We start from the raw sequence: 15385 nt of genomic DNA, 5'->3' as shown, positions 1-15385 counted from the left end.
CAATAGGTGCACGCTAACAGCACTTCATCCAACAGTCTGTTAAAGGCTACACAGGGAATTGTGCCTGTGTGTATAGGCGAGTATGTGTGAGTTTATGTCAGTGTGTGGGGAGTGGTTAGCGTGCTGCGCAACGCATCCGATGATCACTGGGAGCACGCGAGTGTGTGTGTGTCTAAGCGTGAGCGAAGAGAATGTGAGTGAAGTGTCTGTGTGTGAGAGAGTGTGAGTGAGCGAGAGTGTGAGCGAGCGAGAGGCGAGCACTCACAGGTCCTGCTCCACCTTCTTGTCGAGCGCGTACTCCAGGTCTGTGAGCAGCATCTTCTGGTAGACGTCCTGCAGGTTCTGGCGGGACGTCCACACGTCAACGGCGCTCAGCGAGCCATCTACGGTGACACAGGGTGAGACGCACACACCCACACACACGGTGAGACGCACACACCCACACACACGGTGAGACGCACAACCACACACACGGTGAGATACACACCCACACACACGGTGAGACGCACACACCCACTCACACGGTGAAACACACACAACCACTCACACGGGGAGATACACACCCACACACACGGTGAGACGCACACACCCACACACACGGTGAGACACACACCCGCGCACACGGTGAGACACACAACCACACACCCGGTGAGATGCACACAACCAAACACACAGTGAAACACGCACAACCACTCACACGGTGTGAAACACACCCACACACACGGTGAGATACACACAGCCACTCACACAGTGAAACACACACAACTCACACAGTGAGACACACACAACCACTCACACGGGGAAATACACACCCACACACACAGTGAGATACACCCCTCACACACAGAGAGATATACACCTACACACACACAGAGATACACACCTACACACACAGATACACACTCACACACACGGTGAGATGCACAAACCCACACACACAACCACTCACACAGTGAAACACACACAACCACTCACACGGTGAGATACACACCCACACACACGGCGAGATACACAGCCACTCACATGGTGAGACACACACAGGCACTCACACAGTGAAACAACAACCGCCATTCGCCACTAAGTGGCGGTGACGTCACCACGACGCTTGTGCCAGGCTATGTGCACCCTGAGGCCACGTGAAGTGTCGAACGCCCGCTGGCAGAAGGTCACGGGGCAGACCCAGGTGCCACGGGTCGACTGACTGAGATGACTGGCTGATGCACCACCTGTGCCTCCTACTGTGCCAACCTGCTGTGCTTTAGCCACCCGGCGCTCCGCTCGTTGTTCTGAGCGTCGCTCCTCCGCCCTCCGTTGTTGTTGGAGGGTGACTACCTCCAACTGCCCAGTAGCATCCTTCACGAGCCTCCTCCACAGAGGCCGATCTTGACACCGCTGGTACCAGTCATTGGCAAGTCCACTCAGCTCCACGTCCTCCTGTACCACATCACTCCATCCTTTCTCTAGCCCGTGCCGCGCCCACTTAGCCCCCTCAATCCGGCCGAACAAAAGCTGTTTCGGCATGCGGTGGCTGGGCATGCGGGCTACATGACCCAGCCATCGCAGCCTTGCCCGCCGGAGGAGCTCACCGATGGGACCTTGCCCAGATCTTTCAAGGATTTGTGAGCTCCTCACACAATCCAGTATGGTTAAACCCAGGATGGATCGTAGGCAGGCCAGCCTAAATGTTTCTAACCGGCGAAGATGTTCCATTAAGGGGGTCCACGTTTCGCAAGCGTAGAGAAGGGAGGGAATGACCTTGGCCTAGAAGACCTGAAGCTTAGTGTGGAGCGACAGACCAGGTAGCTTCCACACAGCGTTACGCAGCCGATGAAAAGATAATGCTGCTCAAATGATTTCAAGTGTGACCTCTGCTGTCAAACCGGAGCCGGTGATGAGCACACTGCCCAGGTATGGCAAACTCCCCACTCTCTCCACAACTGCTCCATCACCGATTGGGAGTTGTGGGGGTGGAGTGTCTGATGGTACAAAATACCCAGGCAGGTGCTTAGTTTTGGTGGGGCTTATAGGAAGGCCCACCTCTTCGTGGCACGCTGCAGGTTCAGCAGCAGTGCCTCCAATTCCTCCTCTGAGTGAACAGCAATCACCAGATCATCGGTATACATAACGTGGTTGACCAATAGGGAGCCATCCCTTAACTGCACCCGGGCATCAATCAGCCTCCCATTGTATCTGTACCAGATGGAAATACCTCAGGTAAAGACATCGAAAGCTTCACGAACTACGTGGTGGAAATAGATGTGAACTAATGTGGGAGCCAGAGGACATCCCTGTCGCACCGCAAGGTGAACAGGGAGTGACTCCGACTCCCGGCCACGTAGTTTTACCCGGGCCCGCTCACCATCATGAAGGTCCTTAATAATTGTGAGCAGAGTGTCAGGGACTCTGAAAGCACGAAGAACAACCCAGTGCCCAGGCCTACTGATGGTATCATTGGTCTTGACCGAGTCAATAAAGCAGAGATGTAGGTCTTGTTGGAATTCCCTACACCTCTGCTGTCGCAGACAGACAGAAAATATGGCATCTGTGCAGGACCGCCCTTTCCTGAAACCACATTGGGGCTCCGCAAGCCTCTCGTCAGCGTGCCTGGCAAAGCGATGTTGAATAATCCTTGCCAGGACCTTTCCTGGCAAACTGGGGGGTGACATGCCTCTGTAGTTGTTACAGTCTGTGCGGTCCCCCTTCTTAGACAGGGGGATCAACCAGGGCATCCTTCCAATCCTGCTGAACCCGTCCAGTGGTCCAGACTGTTATTATGATGTCATGTAGGGCAGTCTGTGCACAAATGCCACCCTCCCTCAGCATTTTGTTTGGGAGATTATCTCTGCCCGGTGCTTTTCCTGGTCTCAGACTCTGAATCACCTTCACACAGTGAGATGCAGAAAACCACTCACATAGTGATATACACACCCACACACAGTAAAATACACACCCACAAAGACAAAGATTCCCCATTTAGCCTTTGACAAACTGTGTGGGCAAGTGCTGTTAGCGAGCACCTATGAAGGCCGGCACAGCCCACGAGGAGGTGGGTGGCCTGCACCATGCCCGGCCGCCTTTGTCTCCCTCGTGACGATGTTTACGCACCACACCAGGTACTCATTTGCGGCTGAGTCGACCTAGGGGAGGCCCAGGACCAGTTCACATAATCGTCACTGGTGTTGGCCGTGAGCAGGAATCGAACTCGGGTCGCCAGGTTCATGGCGCGGCGTGCTATTTGCTACACTACCGCTCCACACAAAACACAATCACTCACATGGCGATATACACACCCATCCACAGACTGAGAGACACACTAAATACCAACACCCGCCATTCGTCACTAAGTGACGGTGATGTCACCACGGTGCCTGTGCCAGGCCAGGCGCACTTTTGAGGCCACGTGAAGTGTCAAAGGCTCGCTGACAGGAGGTCTCAGGCCAGACCCATGTGCCCTAGGTTGGCTGACTGAGATAACCGGTAGATGCACCAGCTGTACCCTCTACTGTGCCAACTTGCTGCATTTTAGCCACCCGGCACGGAGCTCGTTGTTGTGAGCGTCGCTCCTCCGCCCTCCGTTGTTGTTGGAGGGCGACTGCCTCCAACTGCCCAGTAGCAGCGTCCTTCACGAGCCTCCTCCATAGAGGCCGATCTTGACACCGCTGGTACCGGTTGTCGGCAAGACCACTTAGCTTCATATCCTCCCGTACCACATCAGTCCAGCTCTTCTCCAGCCCATGTTATGTCCGTTTAGCCCCCTCGATGCTGCCAAACAAAAGCTGCTTGAGCATGTGCTGGCTGGGCATGCAGGCTACATGGTCCAGCCTTGCCTGGCAGAGGAACTCACTGATAGGAATGTGTCCAGATCTTTCGAGGATTTGTGAGCTCCTCACACAATCCAGCCTGGTTAAACCCAGGATGGGTCGTAGGCATGCCAGCCTGAATGTTTCTAACTGGCGCAGATGTTCCATTAGAGAGGTCCACATGTCACAAGCGTAGAGAAGGGAGGGCATGACTTTGGTCGAGAAGAGGATACACACCCACTCAAAGTGAGACGCACAAAACCACTCGCACAGTGAGATACACCCCACACACACGGTGACGTACACACTCGCACGGTGAGACACTCACACACAGCGAGACACACACAACCACTAACGCGGTGAGATACACATCCACACACATAATAAGATACACACCCACTCACACATAATAAGATACACACCCACATGTACAGACACAGTGACACATATACTCACAAATAGCAGTGAGTAATCTACACGGAGTGGTAGATGTCTACACTCACACAAAGGCACATCTACAATCAGATGTATAGAGATGCTAATAGCGAGACAAAGATCCCCCATATAGCCTTTCACAGACTGTTGAGGCAAGTGCTGTTAGCGAGTGGCACCTATGAAGGCCGGCACAGCACAAGGGGGTGGGTGGTTAGCACCACGCCCGACCACCTGTGTCTCGTGAGCGGCAATGATTACACACTGCACCAGGTACTCATTTGAGGCTGAGTCGACCTAGGGAAGGCCCAGGACCGGTTTAAATAATCGTCACTGGTGTTGGCCGTGAGCAGGAATCGAACACGGGTAACTGGAGTCGCAGCGCGCTAACCGCTACACTACCGCTGACCCACTCACACAACAACACCCGCCATTCGCCACTAAGTGGCGGGATCACGTCACCAAGGTGCCGCCCGTGCCAGGCCAGGTGCACTTTGAGGCCGCGAAGAATTGTCAAAGGCTCACACACACAGTAAGACGTGCACACACACAGTGAGACGTGCACACACACAGTGAGACGTGCACACACACACACAGTGTGCTGTTTACACTCTCACACACACACACACTGTGAGCCATCTACACCCAGACACAGTGCGTGAGACACACACAGTGGGCTGTTAACACTCTCACACACACTGTGAGCCATCTACACTCAGACACAGTGCGTGAGACACACACATAGTGGGCTGTTTACACTCTCACACACACTGTGAGCCATCTACACTCAGACACAGTGCGTGAAACACACACACAGAGGGCTGTTTACACTCTCACACACTGTGAGCCATCTACACTCAGACACAGTGCGTGAGACACACAGTGGGCTGTTTACACTCTCAAACACACACACTGAGCCATCTACACTCAAAGACAGTGCGTGAGACACACACACAGAGGGCCGTTTACACTCTCACACACACACACACTGTGAGCCATCTACACTCAGACACAGTGCGTGAGACACACACAGAGGGCTGTTTACACTTTCACACACACACACACTGTGAGCCATCTACACTGAGACACAGTGCGTGAGACACACACACACAGTGGGCTGTTAACACTCTCACACACTGTGAGCCATCTACACTCAGACACAGTGCGTGAGACACACACACAGAGGGCTGTTTACACTCTCAAACACACTGTGAGCCATCTACACTCAGACAGTGCGTGAAACACACACACAGTGGCCTGTTTACACTCACACACTGTGAGCCATTTACACTCAGACACAGTACGTGAGACACACACACAGAGGGCTGTTTACACTCACACATACTGTGAGCCATCTACACTCAGACACAGTGTGTGAGACACACACATAGTGGGCTGTTTACACTCGCACACACACTGTGAGCCATCTACACTCAGACACAGTGCGTGAAACACACACACAGTGGGGTGTTAACACTCTCACACACTGTGAGCCATCTACACTCAGACACAGTGCGTGAGAAACACACACACAGTGGGGTGTTAACACTCTCACACACTGTGAGCCATCTACACTCAGACACAGTGCGTGAGAAACACACAGTGGGCTGTTTACACTCACACACACTGTGAGCCATCTACACTCAGAAACAGTGCGTGAGACACACACACTGAGGGCTGTTTACACTCTCACACACACACACACACTGTGAGCCATCTACACTCAGACACAGTGCGTGAGACACACACACAGAGGGCTGTTTACACTCACACACACTGTGAGCCATCTACACTCAGACACAGTGCGTGAGACACACACACAGAGGGCTGTTTACACTCACACACACTGTGAGCCATCTACACTCAGACACAGTGCGTGAGACACAAACACAGAGGGCTGTTTACACTCTCACACACACTGTGAGCCATCTACACTCAGACACATGAGACACACACACAGAGGGCTGTTTACACTCTCACACACACACACTGTGAGCCATCTACACTCAGACAGTGCGTGAAACACACACACAGTGGCCTGTTTACACTCACACACTGTGAGCCATTTACACTCAGACACAGTACGTGAGACACACACACAGAGGGCTGTTTACACTCACACATACTGTGAGCCATCTACACTCAGACACAGTGTGTGAGACACACACATAGTGGGCTGTTTACACTCGCACACACACTGTGAGCCATCTACACTCAGACACAGTGCGTGAAACACACACACAGTGGGGTGTTAACACTCTCACACACTGTGAGCCATCTACACTCAGACACAGTGCGTGAGAAACACACACACAGTGGGGTGTTAACACTCTCACACACTGTGAGCCATCTACACTCAGACACAGTGCGTGAGAAACACACAGTGGGCTGTTTACACTCACACACACTGTGAGCCATCTACACTCAGAAACAGTGCGTGAGACACACACACTGAGGGCTGTTTACACTCTCACACACACACACACACTGTGAGCCATCTACACTCAGACACAGTGCGTGAGACACACACACAGAGGGCTGTTTACACTCACACACACTGTGAGCCATCTACACTCAGACACAGTGCGTGAGACACACACACAGAGGGCTGTTTACACTCACACACACTGTGAGCCATCTACACTCAGACACAGTGCGTGAGACACAAACACAGAGGGCTGTTTACACTCTCACACACACTGTGAGCCATCTACACTCAGACACATGAGACACACACACAGAGGGCTGTTTACACTCTCACACACACACACTGTGAGCCATCTACACTCAGAGACAGTGCGTGAAACACACACACAGAGGGCCGTTTACACTCTCACACACACACACTGTGAGCCATCTACACTCAGACACAGTGCGTGAGACACACACAGAGGGCTGTTTACACTTTCACACACACACACACTGTGAGCCATCTACACTGAGACACAGTGCGTGAGACACACACACAGTGGGCTGTTAACACTCTCACACACTGTGAGCCATCTACACTCAGACACAGTGCGTGAGACACACACACAGAGGGCTGTTTACACTCTCACACACACTGCGAGCCATCTACACTCAGACACAGTGCGTGAGACACACACACAGAGGGCTGTTTACACTCTCAAACACACTGTGAGCCATCTACACTCAGACAGTGCGTGAAACACACACACAGAGGGGTGTTAACACTCTCACACACACTACGAGCCATCTACACTCAGACACAGTGCGTGAGACACACACACAGTGGCCTGTTTACACTCACACACTGTGAGCCATTTACACTCAGACACAGTGCGTGAGACACACACACAGAGGGCTGTTTACACTCACACACACTGTGAGCCATCTACACTCAGACACAGTGTGTGAGACACACACATAGTGGGCTGTTTACACTCGCACACACACTGTGAGCCATCTACACTCAGACACAGTGCGTGAAACACACACACAGTGGAGTGTTAACACTCTCACACACTGTGAGCCATCTACACTCAGACACAGTGCGTGAGAAACACACACACAGTGGGGTGTTAACACTCTCACACACTGTGAGCCATCTACACTCAGACACAGTGCGTGAGAAACACACAGTGGGCTGTTTACACTCACACACACTGTGAGCCATCTACACTCAGACACAGTGCGTGAGACACACACACTGAGGGCTGTTTACACTCTCACACACACACACACTGTGAGCCATCTACACTCAGACACAGTGCGTGAGACACACACAGAGGGCTGTTTACACTCACACACACTGTGAGCCATCTACACTCAGACACAGTGCGTGAGACACACACACAGAGGGCTGTTTACACTCACACACACTGTGAGCCATCTACACTCAGACACAGTGCGTGAGACGCAAACACAGAGGGCTGTTTACACTCTCACACACCCTGTGAGCCATCTACACTCAGACACATGAGACACACACACAGAGGGCTGTTTACACTCTCACACATTGTGAGCCATCTACACTCAGACACAGTGCGTGAGACACACACAGTGGGCTGTTTGCACTCTCACACACTGTGAGCCATCTACACTCAGACACAGTGCGTGAGACACACACACAGAGGGCTGTTTACACTCTCACACACTGTGAGCCATCTACACTCAGACACAGTGTGTGAGACACACACATAGTGGGCTGTTTACACTCGCACACACACTGTGAGCCATCTACACTCAGACACAGTGCGTGAAACACACACACAGTGGAGTGTTAACACTCTCACACACTGTGAGCCATCTACACTCAGACACAGTGCGTGAGAAACACACACACAGTGGGGTGTTAACACTCTCACACACTGTGAGCCATCTACACTCAGACACAGTGCGTGAGAAACACACAGTGGGCTGTTTACACTCACACACACTGTGAGCCATCTACACTCAGACACAGTGCGTGAGACACACACACTGAGGGCTGTTTACACTCTCACACACACACACACTGTGAGCCATCTACACTCAGACACAGTGCGTGAGACACACACACAGAGGGCTGTTTACACTCACACACACTGTGAGCCATCTACACTCAGACACAGTGCGTGAGACACACACACAGAGGGCTGTTCACACTCACACACACTGTGAGCCATCTACACTCAGACACAGTGCGTGAGACGCAAACACAGAGGGCTGTTTACACTCTCACACACCCTGTGAGCCATCTACACTCAGACACATGAGACACACACACAGAGGGCTGTTTACACTCTCACACATTGTGAGCCATCTACACTCAGACACAGTGCGTGAGACACACACAGTGGGCTGTTTACACTCACACACTGTGAGCCATCTACACTCAGACACAGTGCGTGAGACACACACACAGAGGGCTGTTTACACTCACACACACACTGTGAGCCATCTACAATCAGACACAGTGCGTGAGACACACACAGAGGGCTGTTAACACTCTCACACACACACACTTTGAGCCATCTACACTCAGAGACAGTGCGTGAGACACACACACACACACAGTGGGCTGTTTACACTCACACACTGTGAGCCATCTACACTCAGACACAGTGCGTGAAACACACACACAGAGGGGTGTTAACACTCTCACACACACTGCGAGCCATCTACACTCAGACACAGTGCGTGAGACACACACACAGTGGCCTGTTTACACTCACACACTGTGAGCCATTTACACTCAGACACAGTGCGTGAGACACACACACAGAGGGCTGTTTACACTCACCCACACTGTGAGCCATCTACACTCAGACACAGTGTGTGAGACACACACATAGTGGGCTGTTTACACTCGCACACACACTGTGAGCCATCTACACTCAGACACAGTGCGTGAAACACACACACAGTGGGGTGTTAACACTCTCACACACTGTGAGCCATCTACACTCAGACACAGTGCGTGAGAAACACACACACAGTGGGGTGTTAACACTCTCACACACTGTGAGCCATCTACACTCAGACACAGTGCGTGAGAAACACACAGTGGGCTGTTTACACTCACACACACTGTGAGCCATCTACACTCAGACACAGTGTGTGAGACACACACACAGAGGGCTGTTTACACTCTCACACACTGAGCCATTACACTCAGACACAGTGCGTGAGACACACACACAGAGGGCTGTTTACACTCTCACACACACACACACTGTGAGCCATCTACACTCAGACACAGTGCGTGAGACACACACACAGAGGGCTGTTTACACTCACACACACTGTGAGCCATCTACACTCAGACACAGTGCGTGAGACACACACACAGAGGGCTGTTTACACTCACACACACTGTGAGCCATCTACACTCAGACACAGTGCGTGAGACACACACACAGAGGGCTGTTTACACTCACACACACTGTGAGCCATCTACACTCAGACACAGTGCGTGAGACACACACACACAGAGGGCTGTTTACACTCTCACACACACACACTGTGAGCCATCTACACTCAGACACAGTGCGTGAGACACACACAGTGGGCTGTTTACACTCACACACTGTGAGCCATCTACACTCAGACACAGTGCGTGAGACACACACACAGAGGGCTGTTTACACTCACACACACACTGTGAGCCATCTACAATCAGACACAGTGCGTGAGACACACACAGAGGGCTGTTAACACTCTCACACACACACTTTGAGCCATCTACACTCAGACACAGTGCGTGAGACACACACACAGTGGGCTGTTTACACTCACACACTGTGAGCCATCTACACTCAGACACAGTGCGTGAGACACACAGAGGGCTGTTTACACTCTCACACACTGTCAGGCATCTACACTCAGACACAGTGCGTGAGACACACACACAGAGGGCTGTTTACACTCTCACACACTGTGAGCCATCTACACTGAGACACAGTGCGTGAGACACACATAGTTGGCTGTTTACACTCTCACACACACACACTGTGAGCCATCTACACTCAGACACAGTGCGTGACACACACACACAGAGGGCTGTTTACACTCTCACACACTGTGAGCCATTTACACTCAGACACAGTGCGTGAGACACACATAGTGGGCTGTTTACACTCACACACTGTGAGCCATCTACACTCAGACACAGTGCGTGAGACACACACACAGAGGGCTGTTTACACTCTCACACACACACACTGTGAGCCATCTACACTCAGACACAGTGCGTGAGACACACACATAGTGGGCTGTTTACACTCTCACACACACACACTGTGAGCCATCTACACTCAGACACAGTGCGTGAGACACACACACAGAGGGCTGTTTACACTCTCACACACTGTGAGCCATCTACACTCAGACACAGTGCGTGAGACACACACACAGAGGGCTGTTTACACTCTCACGCACACTGTGAGCCATCTACACTCAGACACAGTGCGTGAGACACACACAGAGGGCTGTTTACACTTTCACACACACACACACTGTGAGCCATCTACACTGAGACACAGTGCGTGAGACACACACACACAGTGGGCTGTTAACACTCTCACACACTGTGAGCCATCTACACTCAGACACAGTGCGTGAGACACACACACAGAGGGCTGTTTACACTCTCAAACACACTGTGAGCCATCTACACTCAGACACAGTGCGTGAAACACACACACAGAGGGGTGTTAACACTCTCACACACACTGCGAGCCATCTACACTCAGACACAGTGCGTGAGACACACACACAGTGGCCTGTTTACACTCACACACTGTGAGCCATTTACACTCAGACACAGTGCGTGAGACACACACACAGAGGGCTGTTTACACTCACACACACTGTGAGCCATCTACACTCAGACACAGTGTGTGAGACACACACATAGTGGGCTGTTTACACTCGCACACACACTGTGAGCCATCTACACTCAGACACAGTGCGTGAAACACACACACAGTGGGGTGTTAACACTCTCACACACTGTGAGCCATCTACACTCAGACACAGTGCGTGAGAAACACACACACAGTGGGCTGTTTACACTCACACACACTGTGAGCCATCTACACTCAGACACAGTGCGTGAGACACACACACTGAGGGCTGTTTACACTCTCACACACACACACACTGTGAGCCATCTACACTCAGACACAGTGCGTGAGACACACACACAGAGGGCTGTTTACACTCACACACACTGTGAGCCATTTACACTCAGACACAGTGCGTGAGACACACACACAGAGGGCTGTTTACACTCACACACACGGTGAGCCATCTACACTCAGACACAGTGTGTGAGACACACACACAGAGGGCTGTTTACACTCTCACACACTGAGCCATTACACTCAGACACAGTGCGTGAGACACACACACAGAGGGCTGTTTACACTCTCACACACACACACACTGTGAGCCATCTACACTCAGACACAGTGCGTGAGACACACACACAGAGGGCTGTTTACACTCACACACACTGTGAGCCATCTACACTCAGACACAGTGCGTGAGACACACACACAGAGGGCTGTTTACACTCACACACACTGTGAGCCATCTACACTCAGACACAGTGCGTGAGACACACACACAGAGGGCTGTTTACACTCACACACACTGTGAGCCATCTACACTCAGACACAGTGCGTGAGACACACACACACAGAGGGCTGTTTACACTCTCACACACACACACTGTGAGCCATCTACACTCAGACACAGTGCGTGAGACACACACAGTGGGCTGTTTACACTCACACACTGTGAGCCATCTACACTCAGACACAGTGCGTGAGACACACACACAGAGGGCTGTTTACACTCACACACACACTGTGAGCCATCTACAATCAGACACAGTGCGTGAGACACACACAGAGGGCTGTTAACACTCTCACACACACACACACACTTTGAGCCATCTACACTCAGAGACAGTGCGTGAGACACACACACAGTGGGCTGTTTACACTCACACACTGTGAGCCATCTACACTCAGACACAGTGCGTGAGACACACACAGAGGGCTGTTTACACTCTCACACACTGTCAGGCATCTACACTCAGACACAGTGCGTGAGACACACACACAGAGGGCTGTTTACACTCTCACACACTGTGAGCCATCTACACTGAGACACAGTGCGTGAGACACACATAGTTGGCTGTTTACACTCTCACACACACACACTGTGAGCCATCTACACTCAGACACAGTGCGTGACACACACACACAGAGGGCTGTTTACACTCTCACACACTGTGAGCCATTTACACTCAGACACAGTGCGTGAGACACACATAGTGGGCTGTTTACACTCACACACTGTGAGCCATCTACACTCAGACACAGTGCGTGAGACACACACACAGAGGGCTGTTTACACTCTCACACACACACACTGTGAGCCATCTACACTCAGACACAGTGCGTGAGACACACACATAGTGGGCTGTTTACACTCTCACACACACACACTGTGAGCCATCTACACTCAGACACAGTGCGTGAGACACACACACAGAGGGCTGTTTACACTCTCACACACTGTGAGCCATCTACACTCAGACACAGTGCGTGAGACACACACAGAGGGCTGTTTACACTCTCACGCACACTGTGAGCCATCTACACTCAGACACAGTGCGTGAGACACACACAGAGGGCTGTTTACACTTTCACACACACACACACTGTGAGCCATCTACACTGAGACACAGTGCGTGAGACACACACACACAGTGGGCTGTTAACACTCTCACACACTGTGAGCCATCTACACTCAGACACAGTGCGTGAGACACACACACAGAGGGCTGTTTACACTCTCAAACACACTGTGAGCCATCTACACTCAGACACAGTGCGTGAAACACACACACAGAGGGGTGTTAACACTCTCACACACACTGCGAGCCATCTACACTCAGACACAGTGCGTGAGACACACACACAGTGGCCTGTTTACACTCACACACTGTGAGCCATTTACACTCAGACACAGTGCGTGAGACACACACACAGAGGGCTGTTTACACTCACACACACTGTGAGCCATCTACACTCAGACACAGTGTGTGAGACACACACATAGTGGGCTGTTTACACTCGCACACACACTGTGAGCCATCTACACTCAGACACAGTGCGTGAAACACACACACAGTGGGGTGTTAACACTCTCACACACTGTGAGCCATCTACACTCAGACACAGTGCGTGAGAAACACACACACAGTGGGCTGTTTACACTCACACACACTGTGAGCCATCTACACTCAGACACAGTGCGTGAGACACACACACTGAGGGCTGTTTACACTCTCACACACACACACACTGTGAGCCATCTACACTCAGACACAGTGCGTGAGACACACACACAGAGGGCTGTTTACACTCACACACACTGTGAGCCATTTACACTCAGACACAGTGCGTGAGACACACACACAGAGGGCTGTTTACACTCACACACACTGTGAGCCATCTACACTCAGACACAGTGTGTGAGACACACACATAGTGGGCTGTTTACACTCGCACACACACTGTGAGCCATCTACACTCAGACACAGTGCGTGAAACACACACACAGTGGGGTGTTAACACTCTCACACACTGTGAGCCATCTACACTCAGACACAGTGCGTGAGAAACACACACACAGTGGGGTGTTAACACTCTCACACACTGTGAGCCATCTACACTCAGACACAGTGCGTGAGAAACACACAGTGGGCTGTTTACACTCACACACACTGTGAGCCATCTACACTCAGACACAGTGCGTGAGACACACACACTGAGGGCTGTTTACACTCTCACACACACACACACTGTGAGCCATCTACACTCAGACACAGTGCGTGAGACACACACACAGAGGGCTGTTTACACTCACACACACTGTGAGCCATCTACACTCAGACACAGTGCGTGAGACACACACACAGAGGGCTGTTTACACTCACACACACTGTGAGCCATCTACACTCAGACACAGTGCGTGAGACACACACAGAGGGCTGTTTACACTCTCACACACACTGTGAGCCATCTACAATCAGACACAGTGCGTGAGACACACACAGAGGGCTGTTAACACTCTCACACACACACTTTGAGCCATCTACACTCAGAGACAGTGCGTGAGACACACACACACACACAGTGGGCTGTTTACACTCACACACTGTGAGCCATCTACACTCAGACACAGTGCGTGAAACACACACACAGAGGGGTGTTAACACTCTCACACACACTGCGAGCCATCTACACTCAGACACAGTGCGTGAGACACACACACAGTGGCCTGTTTACACTCACACACTGTGAGCCATTTACACTCAGACAGTGCGTGAGACACACACACAGAGGGCTGTTTACACTCACACACAATGTGAGCCATCTACACTCAGACACAGTGCGTGAAACACACACACAGTGGGGTGTTAACACTCTCACACACTGTGAGCCATCTACACTCAGACAGTGCGTGAGAAACACACACAGTGGGGTGTTAACACTCTCACACACTGTGAGCCATCTACACTCAGACACAGTGCGTGAGAAACACACAGTGGGCTGTTTACACTCACACACACTGTGAGCCATCTACACTCAGAAACAGTGCGTGAGACACACACACAGAGGGCTGTTTAC

The 15385-nt window shown here is 51.7% G+C and overlaps 1 protein-coding gene across 4 annotated transcripts in view; it reads right to left on the bottom strand.

Annotated features, from left to right (window-relative positions):
• The window catches only part of SMG7 (SMG7 nonsense mediated mRNA decay factor), a 90491-nt gene that overhangs the window by 60962 nt on the left and 14144 nt on the right, over positions 1 to 15385 (bottom strand). For all 4 annotated transcript variants that reach the window (XM_076055994.1, XM_076055995.1, XM_076055996.1 and 1 more), the window contains exon 3: positions 266 to 383. In XM_076055994.1, the coding sequence (XP_075912109.1) occupies positions 266 to 383 (118 nt within the window). The remainder of the gene's footprint in view (positions 1 to 265; positions 384 to 15385) is intronic.

This window comes from Petromyzon marinus, chromosome 74 (genome assembly GCF_048934315.1).
Source record: "Petromyzon marinus isolate PM22_M1 ecotype Great Lakes invasive population chromosome 74, UKy_Petmar_22M1.pri1.0, whole genome shotgun sequence".
NCBI lineage: Eukaryota > Metazoa > Chordata > Hyperoartia > Petromyzontiformes > Petromyzontidae > Petromyzon > Petromyzon marinus.
This window is presented reverse-complemented; position numbering and strand designations above follow the sequence as displayed.